This window comes from Amblyomma maculatum, chromosome 2, assembly GCF_055883805.1.
Source record: "Amblyomma maculatum isolate TAMU_Amacu chromosome 2, ASM5588380v1, whole genome shotgun sequence".
NCBI lineage: Eukaryota > Metazoa > Arthropoda > Arachnida > Ixodida > Ixodidae > Amblyomma > Amblyomma maculatum.
In genome coordinates this window covers 99,431,227-99,458,232 of record NC_139345.1, presented here as the reverse complement: position 1 = coordinate 99,458,232, position 27,006 = coordinate 99,431,227, and the positions used below count along the sequence as shown (strand labels likewise).

The window sequence follows — 27,006 nt, the reverse complement described above, 5'->3', positions numbered from 1 at the left end:
TGGCTCGTCCATACGATCTTCGTTAGCATCTTTCAGTTTGCCGGGAAATTTCGCTGATGCCGGACAATGGACGACAAGCAAGCGCACGCTAGCAAACGAACTGCGAGCCCGCCAAGCCAAGCTGTTCGCGGCTTCGCGAAAGCAGTGCTCTTTCGAGTGGCGACACCCGGTCCCGGTACTCTCGTGTGCCTTCTCTTGGTTGGTCTGGTGATGATGTTGCTGCTTACTCTCACGCCTTCGGAGTTCCAAAAGACAGCTCTGAAGATTGCTTCCTCTTGGCGCTGCGAGGACCATGGGCCCATGGTGAGTATCCCTTCGAGCCTCCACGCACCTTTGTGGAAGGTACTGTCGGGAGTGGCATAGGGGGCATTGACGGTGGTGGCTGCGTTGAGTGTTGCTGACTTCTTGAGATGGTGCACGGGGTAATTGAGAAGGTCGATTGCTTGCAAGAGTTCAATGCATCGGCTCATGCCAAGCGAGGACGTACAGTCGAGCGCGATTTGAAGGTTATCGCGCGAGCGTCGACCTGGAACATGAACAGCGCCATGGCCCAGAATTCTCTGCCGAGGCAAGGAAGGTATTAGGCCAGCTTCCCTCACTCTTTTTGCTGTTCCTTCAGCAGCCGTCACTCCCTGCAGGGACGTCACTTTCTTTTTTTTTCTTTTGGTTCTGCGAACAGGCAGTGACCGTTGTGCGCACGACGTATTCTTCGGTATTATCAGAAATTGGACTCTTTATTGCAACAAATAGAAAGCTTACAATGGAGAGAAAGGGCGGTGAATTTGTCGCGGGGGTGATGGTTGTTGTATGGAACAGCGAACGAGGGAGAGAAATGTGCGAGATGATACGCTCGCGTGATAGCATTCACATCGCGCTCGACTGTACAAACCTCTCAAGCCACGGGCAGCCAACATTGTTGGCCGCCGCTGTCCGCTTCACCGTGTGCAGACCACTTTCACAGTGCACGAGAGCAATAGTTCCACCTCGCTAGTCAACCACAGATCCATGGCGGAATCCCTTATCGTCACCTTCATAAACCGAAGAAAGGCGTTTGACACATGAACTGGCGAAATATAGCGCATGAATTCGTGAAACTGACCAATGATCCTAGTCGAAAAAATGAGCCGCCTAGATACAAGTGAAGAGCTAACAACGGAGTGCACGTGCGCACGCTGTCCGAACAAGCGAGCATTCTTGACGACGCAGAAAACAACAAGCGACCAACGATATCAGCTGGACGCTTGATAGCGATAAGTACTTACACGAATCATTAAAAGCCCTCACTGGTAGAAGCTGCGCAGCTTTTAAAGTGCCGGAGTCAAGAAGAGCATTTGTTAAAGCTACCCGATGGGTACGCCAAACCATAGCTTTCTGCATTCGCTTTAACTGATCGGGCACATTCGGAAGCGATAAGTCCACTGATCGCGTCCTCCAATTTAGCGTAATAACTTTAAATCTCCCATTCTACAGAAAATTCAGCGTCAAGCACTGTAAGCGAGAAAACGCGGACATGACTTTGGAATATGGCAGCTGGCGGCTGACATATATGGACAAGCAGTCATTGGGCACTGGTTTGGTTTGTGGGGTTTAACGTCCCAAAGCGACTCAGGCTGTGAGAGACGCCGTAGAGGAGGCCTCCGGAAATTTCGACCACCTGGGGTTCTTTAACGTGCACTGACATCGCACAGCACCCGGACGCCACTCCGTTTCGCCTCCAACGAAACGCAGCTGCCGAGGCCGGGATTCGATCCCGCTTCCTTGGGCACAGCAGTCGAGCGCCCTAATCACTGCGCCACCCCAGCGGGGCAGTCATTGGGCACTCATTGTCGTTGAGCTGTTGTGCGACGACACAGGGGATTGATTGCATTGCACGAAGTAGAGCAGTCAAACATTCAATCGCTCAAGCAGCACAATCAGTGCTCGCTCCCTCTCCAGGTTTCCGTTATGATTCGCCTCTGCCCCGCTCCATCGGGAAATCGACACTTGCGCGATATTATTTCATTTCTGTAGGACTGTATATATAGTGAACTACGTTAATTTAGTTCACTGTAGCTCTGCGTACGAAGCCATCAATGCCCGCAATGAAGCACGCCAGAGTAAGAGGGATATATATTCATTTCGGTCATCTCGGGATGTTTAACAAGCACTACAGGTTCAATGAATCATTTTTTTTTTTTGTACATGTCTTGATCGTATGGCGGCCGCCGACGCCGACTGAACGACCCAGGAATTTCGTTTTAACTTCTAACTTCGTTTTAGTGGCTATTTACACTAAGGCTAACCTGTTGGAAATCAAGAAGCAATGGCCATGAACAGGGCATGCAGTGCGTAGAGAGGACAATCGATGGTCGCATAGAGTAACAAATTGGATTCCTAGGGAAGGAAAGCATAGCAGGAGATGGCAGAAAATTAGATGGGTGGATGAGGTTAAAAAGTTCTCAGGGGTCAAGTGGATGCAGCCGAACCGGGTTAGTTGGAGTGACTGGGAGAGGTCTTCGCCCTGCAGTGGGTATAATCCGGCTGACGACGACGATGATAATGATGAGCCACTGAGGTGGATACATCCCAGATATGTATGAGCAGTACTCATTTGGAAACATTAGCAACGCAGCTGGGAGGTGTGCCTTCCGTTCAAAACGAGCATCACGATTCTTTGCATTCAATTCTAGTCCATCCTTTTCACACGACAGTTGAGCCAGCCACTCCTGATAGTGGTAGTTTGCACTGATTGGATTCAATATTTATCGACAGATGAAAGGAGTTGGATTTGATATTTCCAATAGAGTCCAAACATGTATTGATTGATTGATTGATTGATTGATTGATTGATTGATTGATTGATTGATTGTCTTGAAGTAACAGTCGGCTTTAAATCACGCTGCTGTGCTGGACTCCGGGTTAAGTTCGCCTATGAAGGTTTTTTTTATTTTTTTTTTAACGCACACCGTGATTTTTGTAACGAAGCTTCTCGCAATTCTCCGGAAATCTGAGACTAACCAGGAATTAATTAGTAGGCTGTAATTTGCCATGAAGTTCCCTTTTGTGTCCAGCCACCTAAACGTGGCTGAGGGCAGGATGTAAATTTTTTTGTTGCTGACGCTAACGCCTGACATCCAGCCACCCACATCCCTTCTCAAGAGGTCTGGGTCAGGGAGTATCTGGGCTTATTAATAAGGCGGCCACAAACGCCAGAAAAACAACTGATTTAGGATTGTCTTGCAATAAAATGCACCAGTGGAGACCAAGATAAAGCCGCAGGCAGGGAGAATCAGTCATCTAAGTTTTAAGGTAGCAGAATGCCTCTTCAAAATTGGAATGCTGCTGGGCCAGCATTTTTGCTATAAGGTGACCGCTGCAAAAGGCAGGTTAGGTGAAATTACGGGAACGTCTGACTACCCGACAGAATTGGAAGATATATTACTATATACGGCCACGTCCGACATACCAAAAGCAGCCAGCCGTAATCGTACGTGACCTTGCGTCCCACTTTTCCCACAGCCCCATCCCGACACCCTTCACTGGTTACTGCGCCAGGCTACTCCAAGACTTGCAGCGAAAGCACTTTTGTACCCTTACCTATTTCGCTAATAGGAGTGTAGCGGCATGAATAAAACAGAAAACTCCTGTCTTTACCGATAATTACTAAACACTTTCAGCAAGATCAGCATTTCGCAACATACCCTCTAGGGGCCTATTTTCGCAAGAATATTTTCGTGTTATGAAATGAAAGTTCTTCGCTTCCTTTGTAGTTCAGGTTTGCCGATTCCCCAGTGAAGCATTCATTGGGAAGATAGCTAAAGGCAAAATCTCTGGGGAGACTGCAATGACAGCCTCTTCTTATATACATATATAAAAACATATCCGGAATCGCACTGTGCTAACGACATCACTCTCAGCGCCTTGTAAAAAGTGACTCGAGGTCTATAAATTGTTGTTCTCTTTTGTGTTATCATATTTACACGTATGATACAGTCTCCCGCTAGTATTAGCTCAATATTACTCACCGTCTCAATATTACTGCCATTTTTACACTGCGAAACAACTGTAGTGGTTGCAAAAGAGAGGGAACATGCTCAAGTGATGACATGTGTTTATTTACAGTTGAACTGTAGGCAGAATAAATGAAGAGGAATTGGCAGCCAAGCAAAGTCCCTCGCACCTCTGCCTCTTCTTCAATCAACGTGGTCCCTGCGTGGCGTGATTATATTTTTGGCCTTAAGGATTGTTCTTTGAGCGTGATTAATTCCACCACTGTTTGGGAATATATTTCCGTATGCATTATCACGACAGACCTGGGGATAACTGGTGTCTTTATCATTGGACCTATTCAGGTAAATTTGCAATCTTGTATTATCAATGTAAAATCTAAAACTGGGGTGGAATACCTTTCGCAATACAGTACAGTGGCATACAAAGCGAAGGACGTTTCGTTTCAGTGTCACCTCCTAATTTACAAACCCAGTGGACGCACCTTCGCAATTATCAGGTGCATATAGCTCTTTTCAGTACTACGGCGGCACTGCAGCCCACTTGATGCCTTCCTCAGCATAGCCGCCAGCTAAACCAACTTGCTGCTACTAATCGTGTTTCCGGAGCGCTATCATCATTGCTTCCTTCTGTCTCGTGGCTGCTTACGCCTTTATTCGTACAGGTGGATATATGGGTAGGTGCGTAAACTTGGCACAATCACTTTGGGGCTCCGCGTTGGACTTTCGAAACCGAATAGTCACATGGTAGTGTCATCGAGTAATAAGCTAAAATCGACGGCTTCATTTACGGCGAGCATCGGTAACGCCGACACACATCTACTCTGAACAGTATATTTTTCTGCAGAGCTAACTGAATGAACATTAAAAAGACAAAGATCATGGCGTCTTGCCCTATCAAGTTCTGGAGCATCAAGGGAGAAGAAGTGGAAGCTGTGACAGATTTTCTCTTCTTGGGCTCCAAGATTACCTCGGAAGGAGACTGCAGCCATGAAATTAGGAGACGCCTGCTTCTGGGAAAGAGAGCAATGGTTAGCCTTGACCGCCTAGTAAAGAGCAGAGACATTAGTCTGCCAACCAAGATCCGTATAACCCGTGCTATGGTCTTTCCAGTTGTGATGTATGGATGCAAGAGTTGGACTGTGAAAAAGGCTGACCGCCGAAGAATTGACGCGTTTGAATTGTGGTGCTGGCGAAGACTCTTGAGAGTTCCTTGGACTGCCAGAAGATCAAATCAATCAATATTGTAGACCATAAACCCTGAATGCTCACTGGAGGGTCAAATTCTAAAGTTAAAGCTCAGCTACTTTGGTCATCTGATGAGAAGAGATGAGTCGCTGGAGAAAGATTTGATGTTGAGAAAAGTTGCGGGTCGCCGGAGAAGGGGTAGGCAGCGAACGCGATGGTTGCACTGCAGATGAAGTTATGGGATGTTAGGAAGATAGTGAGAGACCGGAAAGCGTGGTGTGACATGGTCCATAGGGTCACGAAGAGTCGGACACGACGACTGAACTGAACTGAATGGACATTGGGGCCTCATTCGGAGCCACACCTTTGCTTCAAATAAAGAGAAAAGCATGGATCTATTTTGTGCGTATAGGATCGACATTAGGCGCGGCTTTTTTTTTTTAATTTTATTTGCAATACCTAATATGCAACGCTCGAAGGCATGATTACAGAGATGGGGGGAAGGGAGGGGGGGGGGGTGGTATTGTTTGCATGAAGCCGACGTAAGGAAAGCAAGAAAAGAAAAATATATTGGCCGCCTAGCGATGTAAAAATGAAGGGAGAGAACAAATTGTTTAACGACAGCAACGCGTAAGTTGTCATACATCCGACAACAAAACCCGAAACAAAATTTCACCCTGGAGTTCAGCAACTTTCTGTGGTAGTTGATTCCGTAGGTAATCTATTTGTTGAAGGGTGTTTGAATGAACTCGACACTGAACGTCCATGAGCGCCATCCCCGCATTCGTCTCTACGAATTCATTTCCTTTTCCCCACACCATGATCTGTTACGGTTAGTGCACCAACTCTCAAGATGTTGGTCAGTAAGTCGTATGCAGAGAGTAAGCGAGGTGTTAGATGACAGGAGCAGTGCCTCGCTCGAGGCCGACGGCTACTCGCATTCTTATTTCGCACGTCCTAATCTTCTGTAGCGTCATGTAGCCGGTGGATGGTTGGCCTGCTGGATTCCTAGGGTTTCATGCATCAGATGCGATGTGAAGATCGGTAATAATGTACTCTGAAGCAGCTGATCAACATTTTGCGGCCGAAAATGAGAGAACGCGGCTTCGTCTTTACAGACCCCAAAGTGAGTGCTGAACAAGCCGAAGCAAACATGCGACGAAAATGAGAGAAAGCCAAAATAAATAGGAAGGCGTTTCGTGAGTGATTGTTCACCATTGTTTGTAAGTTGCTCTGGATGGTTCCGCACGGGCTTTCACAACGACCTGAGCATTGACATCGGCTTGCCATTATGAAGAATCATTTCCAACCGTTGCCTTCGCTGGGTTCCAGCTGTGCATTCGCTCCCATTGAATTTCCCTTTACATCGCCGCGACGATGGGACCGATCTTTCACCGTTCACGCCAAGCTGTACTTGTATACTTCGGGCGCGCGTCAGCGCTGACGTGAGCCTGTGACACACTCTAAAGCATCGGGTATGGAAATGATGACCTGAAGGTGGTTTTCTCGCAACGTGTCAACGTGATCAGCTGTGCTTAAGTGTTACCATCTTATTGTCTAATAATCAGCGACAATGCGGAAATTTGTAATCTGGTAATCTGGACGGTGTCCAGCTGATGCTTCGATAACAACCACGACTTAGGAAAAAAAAAATAGTTTTCTAGTTTCTGCGCTGTGCTTCGCAGATTCAACCAACGGCTTATGCAGCCGCAGACGACATGGTGTCCAGGCGTGTCAGGATCCGACGAGTGTGCCAGCGCTATGTGAGGTCCAAAGAGCTGCAGAAGCCTACACCTGGTTGGGGCTCGCACCTGCCGAAACTCGGGAAGAACAGGTTACAGTGCCACCCTGAACAGTGCCCTATATTCATCGACGACAAACGATCACTGGCCTTCTGCTTCATTGCAAAGGTCAGCATTGGTTAGGATAGTTAGCAAAAAAACTAGGATTAACGCACAGCATGCAGTTCACGCATGATTAGCCTCCACTGCATGTTTCCTGATTTGGTTTATGGTGATCACTCCGCAGAAGAGAAGTGACAATTGCTGCGTCTCTCGCCAACTAGCCAAGAGTGTCGATTTTCGAGATCCCAAGTAACGCATGAATCTTTCCTTGTCGCATTGCTTGCCCAAATATTTCCGAGTATCTCAATACTTGAACAGGATCTCGTGTAACTGCGTCACTGTCACGCACTGCTTCTTTTGCATCGCTCAGGTGGCGTCGACCAGCTTGAAAGCGTTCTTCAAGGACCTGCTGGGTGTTCACGTGCGCTTCAACGAGAGCGATCGGAAGAGCTGGAACGATCTGCACCGGGCCTTCCATATGCAGACGCACAGAGTTGGCCCGAGAACGCTGTTTGGCCATGACAAAGGCAGGGCATACACTAAGGCTCTGTTCGTGCGGCACCCCTTTGATAGGCTTCTCTCCGCCTACATCGACAAGGCACTCAGGCACGTTCTTGTTCTGACCTGGAGGCTGCTTTGCAACACTGGTGACTATGACGCGTAGCGACGCTTTCGCTATCCCGGGAGACCACACAAAAGCAGTCGGTGGAAGACGCTAACATAGTGTTTGCGGACGGCGGGAATACCCCAGAAGCGACTGCAGATATGGTAACAAGAGTCAGCTGAGGTTACAGGTGTGCTGCATCTCTGTATATTCTTGCATCTCCTTCTGCTCAAGTTAGCTATTGATTCAGGCGTCATGTGGGATGAAACGTTGACGGCTACAGAATGCGATTAATACGTATTTTTGTCATTTTGATTGCGGAGTGCTGTGAATACGCCTTCATGAATAGGGCAGTCTGCCAAGCACATCATCTCTGCCGCGTCAATCTTAAGAGCCTGTTGAGCCACTAGGAATAGGTCCGTATCAGCTTAATGTCACAGACCTTGACTGACGCTGCACATCCAGCAGTCCTACTGTGGCGTGTTGATGTCTCCGTGGCAAGCACATTTCTGTACTTGGAATCAGCAATGCAGAAGTGCACACTGAATTACGACGAGTGCCAAGCAACTTTCGATTAGCAACATTTTGTAGAGGTGTAATAAAGAGCACAAAAGAAATTTTGCCGCACTTATACCTTTGCCAAACTTTTCGATTAAAGCTTTGTTCTACTTGGCATCTACTGGCAACAAAGGCACGAAATACTCGTGATCTGAATTGCCATTTTCTTATCTAGCAGCCTGAGTGCGAGCGTTTTTGCGCAATTCTGGAATTATGTTCTAGATTCCAGGGAGCTGAAACTGCATTGCATTATCGGGCGTTGAAAATTTTAGTAAGAAGTCCTGTTAATGAAAAGTATAAACCTACACACAGGTTGACTAAGAAAGAGAAGCTGAAAATTTCAACGCGAATATTATGTAAAAATTGGAGTCCCGGTTTATAATGTTGTATACACTGGATTTGTTAATTTGGCACATGGGTATAATGTATACGGAAAAGACGCAAATGTCCTGAAAATAAAAATAAATCTATTAACCATTTGGTGCTGCCGCAAATGACATATGACCCAAACAAGCTTGTCTGTGTCAGTGGCGCTTGAATATAAGGGGCTCTGCATTAAACTTCTGCGCATACCACAAAGCCTTTAACGTTTCGTACCTTGCAGACCACGCAGCGAGGTTGCCTGGTTCTACAAAACCTTCTGGGAGAAGATACCTGGGGTCAAGGCCCAGAAAAGGAGCCCGACGTTCCCAGAATTTGTAAACTTCCTGCTTGAGACTCCTCTGCGAAACTGGAACGAACACTGGTCTCCGTACTACTCGCGCTGCCAGCCCTGCCTGCTCGACTACGACTTCGTCGGCAAAGTAGAGACGGCGGCTAGAGACTTTCCTCTGTTCTTCTCCACAATCGGCGTCGACGGAGTTAACTTCAGCCGCCTCCATGTAGGTCGCAAGACAGTCGTCCGAGCCTTTTTGCGGTCGACCAACGTCACTAACGCTACCTCGGCGGAGTACTTCGGCCAGCTTTCGTTTGACCAGATCATGGGCTTGTATGCGCGCTACTTCTATGACTTCGAGCTCTTCGGCTACGACTTTAGAAATTACTTGCCGTGAAAAGAAGTGCTTCAGCCTATCAGCCTGCTCTCGCAAAATGCAGCCGGTGTGTGCTTGAGCAGTTCTCAACGCATGGCATACTAAGGACAAGAATCTTCGGGATGGCCAAGTGATGAAAAGACAGAAAAGAGGTCTGTTTAGTAGACAATAACGTGAACACTCCGTGCATTGAACAGAAGCTCTCTGCCATTGGGCAGTGAACGAACAGTGACAAAACGGAAGTGCTGACTCAGGTTTACTATCGTTTTATTGTTCAGACAAGAACAGTGCATTATGTGGCAGGAAGAAACGCGAGAAATACTCACTCCAAGCATTGTATAGTGCTTCCCTGTTCAGGTTCTTTATCTTCCTTCCAAAAGACGAGATTACTCACTTTCCTTTACGTTTTTGCCCCCCCCCCCCCCCCCACCTCTCTCCTATGGACGGACGCGAAAGGGAAAGCGAATATTTGCAGTGTATACGGAACCCCGGAGTGTTACTGTCCAGCCGCGGTTAACTGTTTCTCATGACCATCAGTTATAAGCATTTACGCCTTAGAAGCGACAGCCGCAGAAGGCGGCTGAAAAACGTTCCAGTGAGATTTTAAATGTTTTCTATACTTGCTTGACAATAGGTACATACCTCCGTATGCTTAGATATCTTATGTGAATGACCTGGGTAAATATTGAAAAATGAAAAGTGAAAAATTGCAGAATGTATAACGTGCTTACGAAAATAAAGACTTCAAAATGCTCCCGAAAAATTAACGTGTGTTTCAACACTGGACCTACACCTTGCCTGTACAATGTGCCAACCTGTAGATGCAGAAAAAAAATTACAAGAGTCCACCGCTGCTGAACGAAATATTGAGCAAAAATATGAGTTGCGGGTGACCGAGCGTTCTTCTTCTTCTCTTTTTCTTCTTCTCCAGCCCAGATATGAAGCTCCGCTTTAACCAAGCCGTATGAACGTGCCTTAGTGGCCTATAGGAATACCGTGAATACCCAGGGTCCTAGCAGGCTGATTCTGACATAATCATCCCATGTGAAACGAGAGACCCAAGTTGGCAGCTCCTGCCAGCCCGTGACTCACGTGGGGTGTGACGTCACAGCGTCATGTGGGTAAGATGTGGCTACTGCCGCGCTACGCTGAAGGCTCGAAACCTAGAGTAGTATTGCTTTCGCAATAAAATTCTTATCACAATTAATTTGGTTACTCACAATTCGTTTATTAGCTGCCAAAGCAGTCGTCAATCAAACATGTGAACATGTCGAACATGTATCGCTTACCCAAGGGGGTGGATGTCCGAGGTATTGGTAACATTGTACGCACCTACTGAAGTGACGTTGCCTTTTATATCCAGCTGAGCTCCGAAGTTTTCGTTTCTACAGACGGAAACCCATCGTGACAAAACAGCTTAATGCCCCTGCCGTTTCGAGCTAGAGCGCAGTTCAAGGCCGAGGCCGACCCGGGCCGGCTAATATGTTGCTTGGCCGGGCCCGGGTCCGAACCGCACTCGATGCAGAACCCTGAGTACTGGCTTCAACCTCTACTTGGAGCGTCTGCCCGCACAAGTGAAAGTATAACTCGAGGTTTTGTAGCAGCAACTCGGGTGAAAGAGGCCACGACAACAGCTGAAAAAAAAAAAAAAAAAAAGAAAAGAAAACTTACTCGACAAGTACTTACTTTGCGGTGTCTGCCAATGTTGCATTTTTCGCTTGCGAGAAAAGTTGCCTGTAATCTTGTTTTTAGTATTTCTCTTTTTTTTTTGTACTAACTGCATGGACCGTTTAAAAAACGAATCCCAGTGGTAAAATTTCTACGGTGATCTTTCGCGATCTGTGTATCGAGTGTAATCAGCGGCACTCACGGTGCAATGTGCGAATGACTTGGAAAGAACTCGCCGCACCGCGTTCAACGCTACAATAGAAGATAAATAGAACGTTGCAGTGACCGAAAAGCGGCAGCGAAATACTTCCGTCACAGCCTACCTAGAAACTTCGTGAAACGCTGTAACAGCTGGGCGCAAAAAGCCCTTCGAGCGAGCGAACTTCGCTTCTAGAAGTACACAGCACATCTGTCTGGCTATTTCACCGATGGGCAAAGCGCAGCGCAGCGAGCACAGCTTTGCGTGATCGTTCGTTTTATAAAAGGTCTTTCCGCATCTGCACGAGAGCCCACCGCCGTGGCAACTCCCATGCAGTCTACCATTTCGACAGCTCACAGCAGTCTATATCAAACATCGCCAGGGACGTCGCGATATTTTGACATACGTAAAGCACTAGACTGATTGAACTCTCAAAACAGATATCGCGGGAAGCCAAGTCTGCGCGAAAATCTCGACGTTTCTTACACTGAACTCGAAATTTTGCTCGATGGCCAATTGAGGGTAGCCAGGTCATTGCCTAACGGCTGTTTTCAGGAACCTGAGGTCGTACGTGGCGCCGCTAGCTGTACTCTAAAAATGTATGCAGTGGACGGAATCGTATGGTGGCTTTTTTATGAGTTCTTCATCGGCAAGTTCGAACATTGTTGATGTACTTTTTCGTGGGAAAATATTGGCAACATAAGAGCCGTGGATGCCTGACTACGGCCAAGCCACAATCCTGTATCCTACCTTATATATCTAGTCTTGGTGAAAAGTACTGAAGCCAAAGAAGTTTCGTCACGACGTCATTAAACACTACAGGGCCGTAAAATGCTATGAGACAGTTTCTTGCTTTGATAAGAAATCATTACCTTGCACTTTAAACGCCATTTGGCATTTAATGAAGGCGTGACGGCTCCGTTTTGTGGCTGAGACAAAAATCATTTGACTTCGGGACTTTGGACTAAGAATGCACATCCTGTATCTCATATGATATTCTATGGGATAACGAGGGAGAAATCGCTCAAGGAATTTGTGCTGTGTGTTGGTGCTGCGTGGCAAGAATTTTTGGATGTCCTCCCATGTGTGCGTCAGCGAAAAGAAAGCTTGGCGGAGCTACTGCGCTGTTTCGCGCGCGTGCGGATGCGTGTGCGTGTGTGTGTGTGTGTGTGTGTGTGTGTGTGCGTGTGTGTGTGTGTGTGTGTGTGTGTGTGTGTGTGTGTGTGTGTGTGTGTGTGTGTGTGTGTGTGTGTGTGTGTGTGTGTGTGTGTGTGTGTGTGTGTGTGTGTGTGTGTGTGTGTGTGTGTGTGTGTGTGTGTGTGTGTGTGTGTGTGTGTGTGTGTGTGTGTGTGTGTGTGTGTGTGTGTGTGTGTGTGTGTGTGTGTGAGAGAGAGAGAGAGAGCGCGCGCGTGCGCGCGTGCGTGCGTGCATCAACGAGTCGGAGAAGCCGGGAGATACTATTTCACTGTTTTTACGCTGCCAGCAGTCCAAAAAGGATGCATCTTCAGATGCATTCTCTTTCTTGTGCCCCGCCAGGGTGGTGCAGTGGTAGGGCGCTCGACTACTGTGCCCAAGGACGCGGAATCGAATCCTGGCCTCGGCGGCCGCTTTTCTATGGAGGCGAGAAGCCAGGCGCCTGCATACTGTGCGATGTCATTGTACGTTAAAAAACTCTAGGTGGTCGAAATTTCTGGAGCCCTCCACAACGGCATCTCTCATAGCCTTTGTCGCTTTGGGCCGTTAAACCAACAAGACAAAATACAACTTTTATGGGTTTGAAGTATTCCTTGCAGGAGATGGCCTCTTACTTTAAAGTGTAGACTAAGTGCCATTATGCTTTTGTTTTCTTCCAATTAATCGTGGTTGATCACTATAACTGTGACCTCGATCCAACTGGATTGATCGCATTATTTTAACTCGGCGTAATTAACCCAAGCTGCCATTAAAATACCAGCAATTACTTTTTTATCGCTTGCGGAATGCTTGTTCATCCTAAACAGTTGTGTATCCGCAAAATGAAGCATCGGAGGGAAGGGGTCGGAACGGCGACAGACGAGCGCACATGAGAATGCAGGAGCCAGCAGGCCAAATTAAAACGATGAGACAAGTCAACACACAGGTGAAGTGAGAGAATACACATTAGACTCCATGTGTAATTCGCACTTTACCGGTTTGACGTTTAGAAATCAAATTATCAGCAAGTGAAAGAAAGAGCAATAGCCACGCATCGCATTAAAAAGCTTTATTGAGGAGGTTGGGAGATGTGGATAGGGTTCCTAGTCCGAGATTCAAGCGCTACCACTGCAGTCCGCAATCGTGTTATGAGGGCTCTTTGGGTCTCGAGACCACAGCTGGGCATTGCAGCCTCTCTCCCCTCAATATAAGGGCCCCGCTACGTAGCGCGACTACGAATTCCTCGCGGCTGAATAATTTCGACATACATTGCACATACGGCACACGATCTAACGTATGCGTAGGTGTGCCCAGTGCACTTAAGTTCGGTACAGCTCCGTAAAGCTCACTTTGCGGTTGCGCATTATACGCCCATGCTGCTATTTTGTTGCAGAGACAAACCACGGCTCCTGTACGCTGCGCTACTAGGCTAAGCTTATTGAGTGGCTCTCGAATAAATTAGACAACAATCGACAACACATTAACTATAGGCATAACAGCTGCTCTTGTGTATGCATTCATCATAAACTTTCACCATATGTTTTTTTGTAACAATATTAATTTAAATGCACGAAAGTCGTTGCCTACGAGAACTGCTTTGGGCATCTTCACATATTCTAAAAAATTCGAATCAAGAGGGCATTCGACTTTACAGCTCTCGCGATGCAAACGATACTTTCGTATTATCTTCGCATCTGGCTGACTGGATGCATGCTGCCGCGTCAAGCGAGATAAATGTCACTTCAGAGCAGCTGTTTCTGCACATTTGAAATTTTATTCTGCTTCCCTTGTTGCCACAAAGCCCGAGCAGATCGTAATTAGAGTGAAAACTGAAGTGCACAGAACACAAAGAATATATATACCATTTTCTCCGAGACAAACAGGAAGCCGTACCCGAACAAGCGATGCGGATGCAGAATGTTAGAGGAGTTCTGCCGTTAGGTTCCAACAGCACGCTTTTCAGAATAACGTGCTTCTTCGCAGTAGCCATTAGCGTGCTCCTGGTGCTGTACACGTATCCGGTCCCAAAGTGTCATTCCTGGAGCGCTCGACAAGGAGTAAGCGGTCTCTTGAAATTGGAGTTTGTCGTTATTTGCACGCAGGCTCGATGGCGGGAAATAAGTAACTGGGAGCGTAACTAACACTCCAGGTGTCTCAATCTTTTTGTTTCTCTTTTTTACTTACAGGCCAAATCACGTTACGCGTCCCTCGATGACAACGAAGCCAGGAGGGAAAGAATCAGGTCATTTTGTGAGGCCCACCCTTGGTGGCAGAGACTGCACCGTCCTAACTCGGGCTTTGGGGTCAACCTGCCTACCCTTAGGCAGGAAAAGATGCAGTGTCACCCGCTAGAGTGCCCGCTCTTCGTGGACGACTCGCGGTCGTTGGCATTCTGCTTCATCCCGAAGGTGGCATCAACAAGTCTCAAAGCCCTATTCGCTCCTCTTTTGAACGTAACCATTATTGGGACTCGGTCGGATGCCCTGCACTGGTCCTTCCACTACCAGACGCTCCGCTATGGACCAGCAACGCTGTTGCAAAGCAGCCGGAGCAACTACACCAAGGTAGTGCACGTTTTGCTATGTATACACTGCCAAATCACCAGCGAAAGCGCTGGTGCCGAGTCGCACTCGTTTCAAAAATATTAGCCGAGTTTGTGAGTAGCTGCAGTTTAACCGTCCATCCCCGTCCTTTCCACATTGCGGGAAAGCCAACTACATGGTGTCTGGACAAAATGTGCCCTGTCCAGTATATTGAAGTACATGCTTTTATGCGGCGCCTTCACCTATCGAGAAAGCGCTAATGGATGTGCCATCTGTGGCTGCAGATGTAAAGTGAAACAAAATTCAGGTTGTGCTTCAAAAGATTCAATGCAGGGGCTTTGTTAAGTGTGTGTTGCCGCTTTATCCTTGAAGCCTCATTAAATGCGACTTTATGATCCTCGTACTGCACCCCGCACTCACCCCTCTTTAGCAGATGCCATTTCTCTTATACCTTCTGAGCGACTTTTAACTCCACCTGTCGGTGGCAATGTCTTCCACGTTGATTTCGATTATTTAGCGCTAGCGTTCGTTAAAATAATCTCTTCTCTCTCTATTCCTGTGTGTGTGTGTGTGTGTGTGTGTGTGTGTGTGTGTGTGTGTGTGTGTGTGTGTGTGTGTGTGTGTGTGTGTGTGTGTGTGTGTGTGTGTGTGTGTGTGTGTGTGTGTGTGTGTGTGTGTGTGTGTGTGTGTGTGTGTGTGTGTGTGTGTGTGTGTGTGTGTGTGTGTGTGTGTGTGTGTGTGTGTGTGTGTGTGTGTGTGTGTGTGTGTGTGTGTGTGTGTGTGTGTGTGTGTGTGTGTGTGTGTGTGTGTGCGCGTGCGTGTGCGCGCGCGTGCGTGCGTGCGTGCTGTGTGCGTGTGTGCGTGCGTGTGTGTGTGTGTGTGTGTGTGTGTGTGTGTGTGTGTGTGTGTGTGTGTGTGTGTGTGTGTGTGTGTGTGTGTGTGTGTGTGTGTGTGTGTGTGTGTGTCCTCAGTGCCACCTCTTTCCTTTGTCAGTTCAGATTAAAAAATGTAAGATTTTAATTATTTATTTGAAAGTACTGCAGATCAGGGTTCTCTGGCTTCAACAGCCATAGAGCATGCAGAAAATAAAATTAAACAAGAAAAACTCACCAGCAAACTATCCAACAAATAGAAACGTAATGACATGGATTCAAAATCAGGGAAACAAAAGAACTAAATATACAAAGTTATTTACACGATACAAAACATAAAATTACAAACAAATGACATGAATTTACCCCATCATTAGCCACATATATACTGCTGCTGTGCCCGGTCATAGTTTGAGGAAGTAAATAAGCTTCCTGGAAGGCAATTCCAATCAGAAATTGTACTTGGATAATAACTGTGCATAAAAGATCGGCTGAAGAGAATTATTTCGGTCATGCCATGCTCGTCTAGTGCTGAGATGTTTCACACATGGCGCAGGGTTGAGGTTTAGTTTTTTGTTTAACATTTTATATAGGACCAGCTAACGTGTTACTTGTCTTCGGGTTTCCAGGGACTAAATGTTATTGGGAATTATAATGGTTATAGTAGAACCTGTTCTTTTATATTTACCAAAGGTGAAATTCACCGACTTCCGCTCTATTTGTTATAGGCAATAAATATATGTTTGGTGGTGTGTCCCGAATGATCGAAACATACTCAAGTTTGGATCTGATATCTGTTGTAAGCCGGTTATTGTAAGTAGTTTAAGATTGGACGTTATATCATTGAGCTTACGTCTGAGACTCAGTTTGGTAAAGTATATTTGACTTGTTTGTACTCTTCTCTCTGAGCACTCCATGGCTGATAATTGGTAGTAGTTACACCAAGGTATTTATAATGATGAATTGGACTGCTGTGTGCGCGATGGGATACTGAAATGAACTGACATACTCTTTTACGAGTTACTCTGAGAACTGATCTCAGTGTGCTAAGATACCCCAATCCTGAGTCCCTGACTCGACTGCTCCATGGAGGAAATCTATTGTGCTAGTAATTTTAATGTTATACCTTTATAAATATTGCAGTCATCTGCAAATAGTCCAATGGAAACAGAGTCGCGAATAACTTGGAGCAAATCATTTATGTGTAACGAAAAAAAAAAAAAAAAGCAGAGCGGCTTAAAGGACTATAGACACCTCATATTTGAGTTCGTGTTTTATCATTTGTAATGATGCCTAGGACATTACTGTACGCGGATCACCACGTCACATTTGCCTGCGACTGGTGAATAATTTATAATCGAATTTCGTTTCTTACTTGTTTCGGTTTCAACAGCCGGGCGATGGTTGTGACGTCACAGTCAAGTCTAGGTCACGCGAACGATGAAGACACAGCGATATAATCATTCTGTTTCATTTAAATTCCCAATAATGATAAAGCCAGCCTGCCGTAAGAACAGGAATCATTAGAAGTGAAGAATCAGCGATTATATCGCTGTTTTTTCATGCCGTGCATCAAGACATGATTGTGATGTCACAGCCATCTCTCAGATAACGAAACCGAAACTAGAGAAAAGAAAATTCAATTATATATTATTTGGCGGTCGTAAGCGAAAACTGCGCGTGCGGATCGATATACAACAATGACTTACACATCATTAACAACAACAAAAAAATACCACCAAAATTTGGTGTCTATAGTCCTCCTTGAAGTGACGGCGAGGACAGCAGAAAAATTTCCTTTAATTTCTACAAATCGATCTCTGTCTTTAAGGTATGACCCTATCCATTTCATTAGATAACTAAGAAGGCCTATATGTCCCAACTTATTTTTCATGGTTAACTTTATCGAATGCTTTATAGAAGTCTAGCAGTGGCACATCTGACCAGAGCCATTGATTGTTCTGGCAAATTCATTCATAGTTGTCACTAGTTGCTTAACCGTAGACATCCCTTTCCTGAATCCGTGCTGATGTGTTGATAAGATGTCTTCAGTTAAGAAACACCAAATGTAACCTGCTAGAATATGCTCTAATAGCTTGTACACCATGCGTATGCAATCGATACTAGTATGCAGTTAGACACTGAATTTATCTCCATTTTTGAGTAATGGTACCCGTACACGGGCTGCCTTTGAATCAGCTGGGGCTTTGCCAGTATCTAAACAGGATTGAAAAAGCTTTGCCAGAAAATGTGCCTTATTGGCTGCTTAACGTTTTTTAGAATGCGTTGTGAAGACCATCTAAACCCGGAGTTTTCTTTACATCCAGCTTGCGTAGCAACGTCAACACCCCTTCCGTTGAGATCCCATTCATGAGTACACTCTTCAAATATTTCGGGTAGATTTAGGAGATTGTGTTCACTACGGGATCAAAAAAAAAAAATAAAATTAAACTACTCATTGAAAACCTGTGCACTCCCTTACTTTCCGTGACTGTACTGCTAATTGCCCGAAGGTCTTCAAAAGTATATACTCCACATTTATTAATGCGTAAGCATTGTATGACTATGTAGGCGGGTTTCTCGTGGGCATGACCTTGTCGGCGCTGTAAAAGAGCTAGTTGTCATATCGGAAAAAAGCTGGTACCATTGGATAGAGCGTAAAGAAAAGGTGTGCAAGTGACAATATGGTTGATGTGGGTTAATTAGTTAAATAATTAGGGTCATTTAAGTCTAACAGACGTCGAAATTACAGGGAGGGGTAATGCCCAAAGGGGGTCACGTGCTACTTGACTTCCGGTGGCATAGGCTTAACTTTCGGTAGCGTTAAACTTGAAATGTTTTAACGTGAATGAGCGGGAAAGGGCGTCATTTACGTGCACAAATGGGCCGGATTGGTTGGTTAGCAAGTGTGTTACGAAAGATAATCAACCAACTGAAGTCGGAAAAAATTGGCAGTGGCTTAGCTTTGTTAAGCCTGGTAACTTCAAAAGCAATAGCTATGGCTACGCCTAGGTTCAGCTGGTGGTGTAGCTGGTTGTGGTGCTTGTGGTTGTGCTTATGATCATGCAGTGATTCACTCTGGCCACGGCATATAGTTCAACTGTTGTTTATTGCGGGGTGCTACCTGGTCACTCTATGTATAACTAGTAGCGGGGCAAGGAGTGCCGTGGCTGCAACGATATACTTGGTTGTGGATGAGGTTAAGGCAGAATGTAGAAGTGCCGCTCCGGCATCGACTGCAACGGCAATATTTACGCCAGCAGAAATGAAAGCATTCCTGGAGTCTGCGTTGGTTCCACCTGCCGCTAGGCCACCTCCTATAGTATCCAACGTTGCACCCCCGGCGGTAGCTGCGGTAGGAGCGGGAGTTATGCCGCGGTTGGTAGCTACCGCCTCGCTAGTTGACGGCGCGAGTTGGGGGTCCTGTTTTTGCAGCAGATGGGATGACGTCACTCCGGCTGTAGCGCTCCCTCACGAAGGGAGCGGGAGTTAGGCCGCGTTTGGTAGCTACCGCCTCGCTAGTTGACGGCGCGATTCGGGGGTCCTGTTTTTGCAGCAGATGGGATGACGTCACTCCGGCTGTAGCGCTCCCTCACGAAGGGAGCGGGAGTTAGGCCGCGTTTGGTAGCTACCGCCTCGCGAGTTGACGGCGCGAGTTAGGGCTCCAGTTTTTGCGCAGCTGTGCTTGGCGGCGCGCCAAAGGTACCGCTAAAGGTCAATGGTAGCTACCGCCTCGCTACGCGAAGGGCTGAGAAGTGAAAGTGGTATTGCTTTCGCGATAAAATTCCAAGATCACTGCAGAATCTGCAGTGTATAAATGCGAAAGCCTGAGCGTTGCTGCTGCTCACGGTAAATCGCGCGGCCCTTGTCGAACACAACCAGCGTTCCGTTCAAAGCATTACAGTTAACCGGCGTTTTATAATTGGTTTACAGGAAAGGAATGGTGCAGTATCTATCTGTGCTCCACCGGGGTGGTGCAGTGGTAAGGCGCCCGACTACTGTGCCGGAGTACCCGGGTTCGAACCCGACTGCGGCGGCTGCGTTTCGATTGGTTTACAGGAAAGGAATGGTGCAGTATCTATCTGTGCTCCGCCGGGGTGGTGCAGTGGTAAGGCGCCCGACTACTGTGCCGGAGTACCCGGGTTCGAACCCGACTGCGGCGGCTGCGTTTCGATGGAGGCGAAACGAAGAGGCGTCCGTGTGCTGTGCGATGTCAGCGCACGTTAAGATCCCCAGGTGGTCGAAATTACTCCGTAGCCCTCCACTATAGCTCCTCTTTCTCTTTTTCCACTTTAACTCCCACCTTCCTTCCCTTACGGCGCGGTTGAGGTGTCCACATAACAAGTGTGACAGATACTGCGCCTTTCATTTCCTGTGAACCAATTATTATTATTATCTGTCACTCGCGGAATAATAATAATAATTAGTTCGCGGGAAAGGAAAGGCGCAGTATCTCTCACACTTGTTCTGTGGAAACCTGAACCGCGCCGTAGGGAAAATGAGGAAGGTGGGAGTGAAAGCGGAAAGAGAGATAGGAATGCCGTAGGGGAGGGCTCGGGAGTAATTTCGACCACCTGGTGATCTTAACGTGCACTGACATCGTACAGCACACGGACATGCGTGCTGTGCGTGTCAAAACTTTTTTCTTTAAATTTCACACTAACACGCTACCCGTCAAGACATGGCTTCATAGCAAAGGCATCATCGTACCCTGGACTACCAATTGTTTTTTATGCAAAAAACCTGAAACAATGGAGCATGTTTTTCTTGACTGCTGGGACCCAATATTTCACTGGGATGTCTTACAGCGCACGCTTAAGAAATAGTTACCACTCGATCCATATGGAATAAGGTTCTTGCCGATAGAAACATCACAGGATATACCATATGATTTGATTATGCTTCTGGGCCTGCACTCAATATGGAAAACGAGGATGCAGTTTGAACATGCTGATCTTGTCGTGCGTCCTGTTCGCGAGCATTTTGTTGAAAGCGTCGTTTCACTAAGAGAGTGTTACCGAGCACTCCCTGACCCACCAGAATGGATTACCTTGCTTGATGTTTTGGTGTCGCTGAGAGAATTTTAATCCGCGTTTGCCGAAGCCTGTCTTACGCGTTTTATGCACTGTATTTCTGATTTCACTTTCAAATGTCAAAGTCGGCAATAAAGAAAAAAAAAAGACATCGCACACGGACACGCCACTTAATTTCGCCTCCATCGAAAGGCTAGCCGCCGGCGGTCGGGATCGAATCCCCAGGTCTGGAAAACGAGTCACCCAATCGGCTTTTCTTTTGCTTTTTTTTTTTTGTTGGTGAACGTCATGTAACACGCACAGACATCATGGGTTGTGGCGGAATTAAAAAATAAAAAGAAAACATTTCAAATGCTGGCGACGCGCATGAGCTGCGTAAGGCAGTAATGATGCCGTCGAGACACGGCTCATTTTGTAAATTGAGATGAACAAAATGCAAAATAGCGGGACCGATGTCATTTCGTTCTGAACACATCGATAATGGCTAAGTAGAGGCGGTAAGTATGAAAATGAATCAATATGTAGTTGCGTCGCGATACGTGCGTGCGGTGAGCAATTCGTATGCAAATATTTTGACAGGCTTTATATTCCGACGTCCGTGCACGCGCTACATGGTCTGCGCTGTACGGGGAAAAAATAAGACAATGAAACCACACAGAAAGCGCAGACCGATTTAAGACAGCCATAGCGCGGGGGAAAAGGAAATAAAGGAAAAATATTTAGCTAGCATATATGCCCGTTGATGAACTTGCGCTCATCCACCTGATTGAAAATAATTGTATGCCACCAGGGACTTGTATGCCTGGACGGTCTCTGCAGTGAAGCGACTCGGAGAAAGAAATCAAATACACTACAATGTTTGCCATGCCCAATAGTGTAAGAGCACCCACGTCAGTCTGGAGGACTTCCCAATGTGTTTCAGGCGTAGCCGGGGGCACATCAGTGTACAGCTTTTCATTAGCTGTTTATCCGATTCCAACAAGCCTTTCACGTAGTCCAACATTGCTGCATCACACACTACATTCCCTTGCAAGCACTGAAAGCCTGAAGATTTACAAGATTCTTCACAGCACGATAAACTGACCGCGCACAGTTGCAGACGACCATGCACCACCGGCGCCGTCGCTAGCAGGCGCTCCGGACATATAGAGGCGGCTGCGCCGTCGTCTGCTGCAATGCGCGATTCTCGTTCGGTCCATATTATCGTATGGCGTTTGACAGCTGCTTCTTAAATGTAATTCTGTCTAGACTGTATCACTTGAGCGACAGTATTATCAAGTTAACTTACTCATGCGGCAGCATATCAGACTGTAAACAAAACTGTACGATTCACTACACAGCTTTCTTCTGGGGGGTGTCCGGATTCACAACACAGTATATTTGGGGAGTTTTAAAAGTAGATTGCCTCCCCAATGACGCAGCATACTTTGTCACACATTTCTTCAAAGCTCTGGCCAGCGTTTAAAAACCGGCCACCACTTCTGCTGCTCTGCGAAACGAGAAAAATGTGGCGGTAAGTTGTATTTACATGTGTTTCTACGGGTCGCCCTCCCAACTCGCACCCCCATACGTTTCGCGGTGTTTTAAAAATATTCCGCCTCGGTAATGACATTTCATACTTGTATGATTTGTTCTACGATGTTCATAGTTTCTTTGTACCGAATAATCACATCATAAGTACCGTGGAATGAAAAAACTGTTATGGAACCTTTCGGTTCCATGTATTCCTATGGGCGCTAGCCCTACATTTCACCCCCAGTCGGCTAAGGCGCCGCGAGCGCCCCGTTTGTAAACACGGTGTTCGTCTATAGGGGGCAGTCACTGACGCGCTGTGCGGAGTGCATTGTGGGTAATTCAGGCGCAGTCGGCCATTTTTGTGTCCATGGAACGAACAGGGCGAACGTACGTACGTATCAAATACTGTCGTGCGGTTATACAAGCAGTGGCATCCGCAGCTATATGTTGTTTATTGAGCTACCGTAGACTGTAACAGACGCGTGCACAGTGTAAACAACGGAAGCTGAAGCGCTGCGCGAACGACCTCGGCATTTTAAGGTTCCGGAAGTACACACGAACAACTCCACTCGAACGAGACACCTCACCGAGATGCGACGTCACGTATGGCTGGCACGGCTCAACCGCACAAGTATCATGGAATATGAGAAATGTATGTAAAATGGGCTGGACTGGAATCTTCCGGATGTTCCCTAGCAGCCAGCTCTTGTCACTATCCGTGCACGACTGACCTTCACGCACTCGGAATACACATTCCCGGTAAAATAGCAGCGCGGCAATGTATCGCTTCCAGTCATTCGCATGCATGCAGCGCGCCGCCAACACCTCCTCGTCGTGTTTTGCTGCAATACAATCCTTCAAAGAGGGCTCGCTAAACTTTGTATTTGCCGTACTTGCCTCATTTGATCAGAAGAAGTCGGATGTTCGCATCGTCTGTGTCGGCTGCTAATCAAAGTAGACCGCATGCAGATTCGGCGAAGGAATGTAAGCGGGCAGAGTTGTTTTGGAGAAGGTTTGAAGAACTTTATAAACTTATTTATCTCTGGGGTTGGTTGGTTCATAGGAAGGGAAAGGCGCAGTATCTGTCACACTTGCTCTGTGGACACCTGAACCGCGCCGTAAGGGAAGGGATGAAGGTGGGAGTGAAAGTGGATAAAGAGAAAGGGGGGTCGTAGTGGAGGGCTACGGAGTAATTTCGACCACCTGGGGATCTTTAACGTGCGCTGACATCGCACAGCACACGGACGCCTCTTCGTTTCGCCTCCATCGAAACGCAGCCGCCGAGGCCGGGATTCGATCCCGGGAACTCCGGCACAGTAGTCGGGCGTCTTACCACTGCGCCACCCCGGCGGGGCAATTATTTATCTCTAATAACAAATCAAGTTTAGCTTGGCCAAAACTGCGCTGTATATCAAGAGTTTTGTTGCAGAAAGTTATTTCAAGCCCGCAAGGTAACGAGGTGGCGCCACCGGTGTCATCGCTGTGGCCTGTGGCAGCGGTTTCTTTTGCTTCCTTACCGCCACGGACGATGCAAGCATCCGACTTCTTCTGATCGATTGAGGCAAGTACACCAAACAAGTTTTGTATAAAAGGTACTGACTACCAAACGCCATTTCTATGCGGAATATTAGCTACAAAAACTCAGCGGTTTAGTTCTGACGGCACGCGCGTAACTGCACAAAGAGCGAGTTCGTCTGCTTCAACCCAGCCACTTGTAACGTAGTTGCGTTCTTCGAGTGGTCAGTAGGCTTGCGATTGGTTTCTTGTGACGAAGCTCGTTCGTAGGACAAAGAATTCAGGAATGTCGCACATATTTATGCGTGAGCACAGGCCGACGCTTAGTTGCGCATATCGACATGCACACGGGTCGGTACCAAAGTTTTGTTTCGTACAGGTCTCTGTTCGCATCGCGCACACTTTGCCGACAAATCGAACTGTCACTCATGATACCGACTGAGTTTTCATAACAACGGTGCTGGCATGAGGCAGAGTGACAGAGTAAACGGACGCGCACGAACAGCTAAGCATAACCGCCACACCGCATAGTCATAACAGGACGCAAATATGGCGTCGGCTGCATACTGACGTCAGCTGTGGCGTCACCTGAATACCCCCTATAACATGCAGGGTAATAGGCGCAACAATAGATACGACGCTCCGTACTCGCTTCCCACGTGAACTTTCTTTTTTCTGAATCCGCTCTGTAGATTTTCTTCTGCGTTCAAGCTCGGAATATGCAAGCCACAACATTCTTGGTTGGGTTTGACCATGTGAAATAATCATTTTTCACAAAAAGAGGCCTATATTGAAGGCGGAAAGTGTACTAGCAGAATTAGAACAAGGTTTATAGATGTCCTCTTGTTTAGTTCTTTTTAGTGGTAGTCATCGACACTCGTTGGCTGGTGACGCATCATTCGTGTGTCAGCGCTATCAGCGCATATCGCGCAACTACCACAGTCCAACCCTCACATACATGCAGGTGCTGTTCGTGAGGCACCCGTTCGAGCGGCTCGTGTCTACCTACATCGACAAGGCTCTGAGGGGCCGGTCGAAGATGGCGTGGGCCTACCGCAACTATTGGGACAAGATCCCAGGCGTTAGAGCCGAGAACCGGTGTCCTACCTTCTCCGAGTTTATCGACTTCGTGTTAAAAATGCCCGTGGAGCACTCCGACGAACATTGGGCTCCGTACTACTACCGCTGCCAGCCCTGCCTCCTGGACTATGACTTTGTCGGCAAATTGGAAACGGCTAGCAGAGACTTCCCTCGCTTCTTTTCCCTCGTGGACATCAAAGCCAATGAAACCTTCTTGGGCAACATGAGTCGCAAGAACACCCGGGACAGCGTCCGCGATGTGCGAACTACTGAATCGAAGCAGTACTTCGCCGAACTGTCGTACGACCAGGTCATGGGACTGTACGCCCGGTATTTCTATGACTTCGAACTCTTTGGTTACGACTTCAGGGACTACCTGCCTAGTGCGTAACTCTGATTCGCAACTACACTTTATAGTTGGGCTCTTCACCGTAGCTGTGTTGATCACGAGTGAGCCGAAGTGAGAGACTCTCGTTCGTAACTGCATTCTGATTTCTTCATCCCGGAATCTAAATTGATATCCTTGCAGTTGTTTCTGAGCTGATACGCGGTTTAGCGCTTCACGAAAAACTTACATAGGTGAAAACAATAAAATCTCATTACATTAGACGCGAAATTCATGGGTAAATGCGCAACGAATCCCAGAGAAGGCCAAAGTTTCTGCTCTCGCAGAAGCGCTGTTATGGACATTTTATGCTGTCGTCGCCACTTGCACAGATGAATGATACCCGCTCACAAGACATGTTAATTTATCTTTGTTTTCTCATATGACGCTTATGAAGACACTAACGTGAGAAGTCAGGTAACAAGGTGAGGGGGGTAGATCGGAGTGGCTGCTCCTGGCCCTACGGGGCTGGTACTGGTAGGTCACCGCCGCTTACGGGGGGGCTAGCCTGCCACCGGATTTCTATCTGTTGTAAACCGTCATTGCATCCGCCACCGTTTCGGTGGTAGACGACGGCTGTTGCCGACGAGCGTCTGTCTCTCTCCGTCTTTTTCTTCGCTATTTTTATTTCTGGAGGTGGCTCAGCTACAGAGCCAGTTTAGTTTCCTTCTTCCCACAGTGGCAAAAACGCGAGAGCAGTTTTCTATACGACTGATTTTTTTTTTTAATTCTCATCTCATCATCTGCGCAAGACAGAGTGTCTAGAGTCTTATAAATAAACCTCATTCAATATGTTAATTTGTTAGAATGTGTGATATTTGATTCTTTATTTGCAGAACTCCCTGCTGCCGTATCTTGGGGCGGCCACAACAAGAAAAATATTTAGGGCGCCTAACATCCGGGTTTAAAGCTATGGTGCTACAGGATAAATTTATCCAGTCTGCGGCTCTCCTTGCATGTCCTCGTTCACGTATATGCATGCAGTCTGCTGCTTTCTTAACCGCTATTCCTTTAATCTGTGTCTTATTATCTCTCACTTACTCACTAGCATACATGCTCCCCAATTATATAAAGACCATGGACATGAGGTATAAAGCCCCGCTTTAACCATGACGTACAAACGTGCCTGCGTGGCCTCGGAGTAGCGTGCCTGACCCAGACCCCAAGGGTCCCTGGTTCGATTCTCATTTCATCCATCATAAAAGGATCTTGCCAACTCGATCATATCCCGTGATCTCGTGACGTCACAGAACCAGCTGACCACTCATTCCCCGGCCATGTCAATGGCGAGTTGAAACCAGACACACTCATGACAACGCCATCTGCAATGAGAACGTCGTCGATGACGAGACCGGATTGTTTTCAAAACTGTGTTGCGTTAAAATTTCGAAGGAATTCTTTCAGCGTCGGTGCTGACGAAGGCAGCTGCGCCCACGTGCTCGTGGCCAGTACTTCCTTGCTCGGGAGGTCATTGTCCCACCGGTTCGCCTCTGTCTACGTGACAGCCTAACTGAAAAGAGCGCCAGTCTTTTTGTATGCACGCTACTCGTACGTATAGGCGCCATAGAAAGACAAGACACCCGTCCCGTGACGAGAGTGTGGTGAGGGAGAGTGTCGTGTCCAATTCACTCTACGCGCTCCCGAATTTCCAGAGGTCAACAGCAGCCGGCTTTGATGGACTGTGGGGAAAGACCTCGTCGGCGGCGTGTTGTTTCGCAGTTGCACACTTGAGGAAAGATGAAGAATCCAAAGAGCACGTACACTATACGTGCGGACGAGAGCAATGTAGAGGTTGGGTACATCAACCTTGTC

The 27,006-nt window shown here is 47.1% G+C and overlaps 1 protein-coding gene across 3 annotated transcripts; it reads left to right on the top strand.

The window, feature by feature from the left end:
* Nucleotides 1–66: 66 nt before the first annotated feature.
* LOC146199378 (carbohydrate sulfotransferase 11-like) lies at nt 67–25,969 on the top strand. 3 transcript variants are annotated; one of them, XM_084594831.1, is made up of 4 exons: nt 67–303; nt 6,860–7,084; nt 7,389–7,624; nt 8,785–9,964. In XM_084594831.1, exons 1-4 carry the CDS (start codon nt 67–69, stop codon nt 9,230–9,232), a joined length of 1,146 nt encoding a protein of 381 aa, XP_084450957.1. In that variant the 3' UTR covers nt 9,233–9,964. The 3 variants fall into 3 exon arrangements, with proteins under 3 accessions (XP_084450957.1, XP_084450958.1, XP_084450959.1); XM_084594832.1 differs by lacking the exons at nt 6,860–7,084; nt 7,389–7,624; nt 8,785–9,964 and adding exons at nt 14,438–14,815; nt 24,694–25,969; XM_084594833.1 differs by lacking the exon at nt 6,860–7,084.
* Nucleotides 25,970–27,006: the final 1,037 nt, after the last annotated feature.

Bases quoted from the DNA above. Each gene is read 5' to 3' on its own strand.
- LOC146199378 (XM_084594831.1), top strand. From the start codon at position 67: ATGGACGACAAGCAAGCGCACGCTAGCAAACGAACTGCGAGCCCGCCA. The intron at 304-6,859 runs GTGAGTATCCCT...TGTGCTTCGCAG, and splicing joins GCGAGGACCATGGGCCCATG to ATTCAACCAACGGCTTATGC. The intron at 7,085-7,388 runs GTCAGCATTGGT...TGCATCGCTCAG, and splicing joins CCTTCTGCTTCATTGCAAAG to GTGGCGTCGACCAGCTTGAA.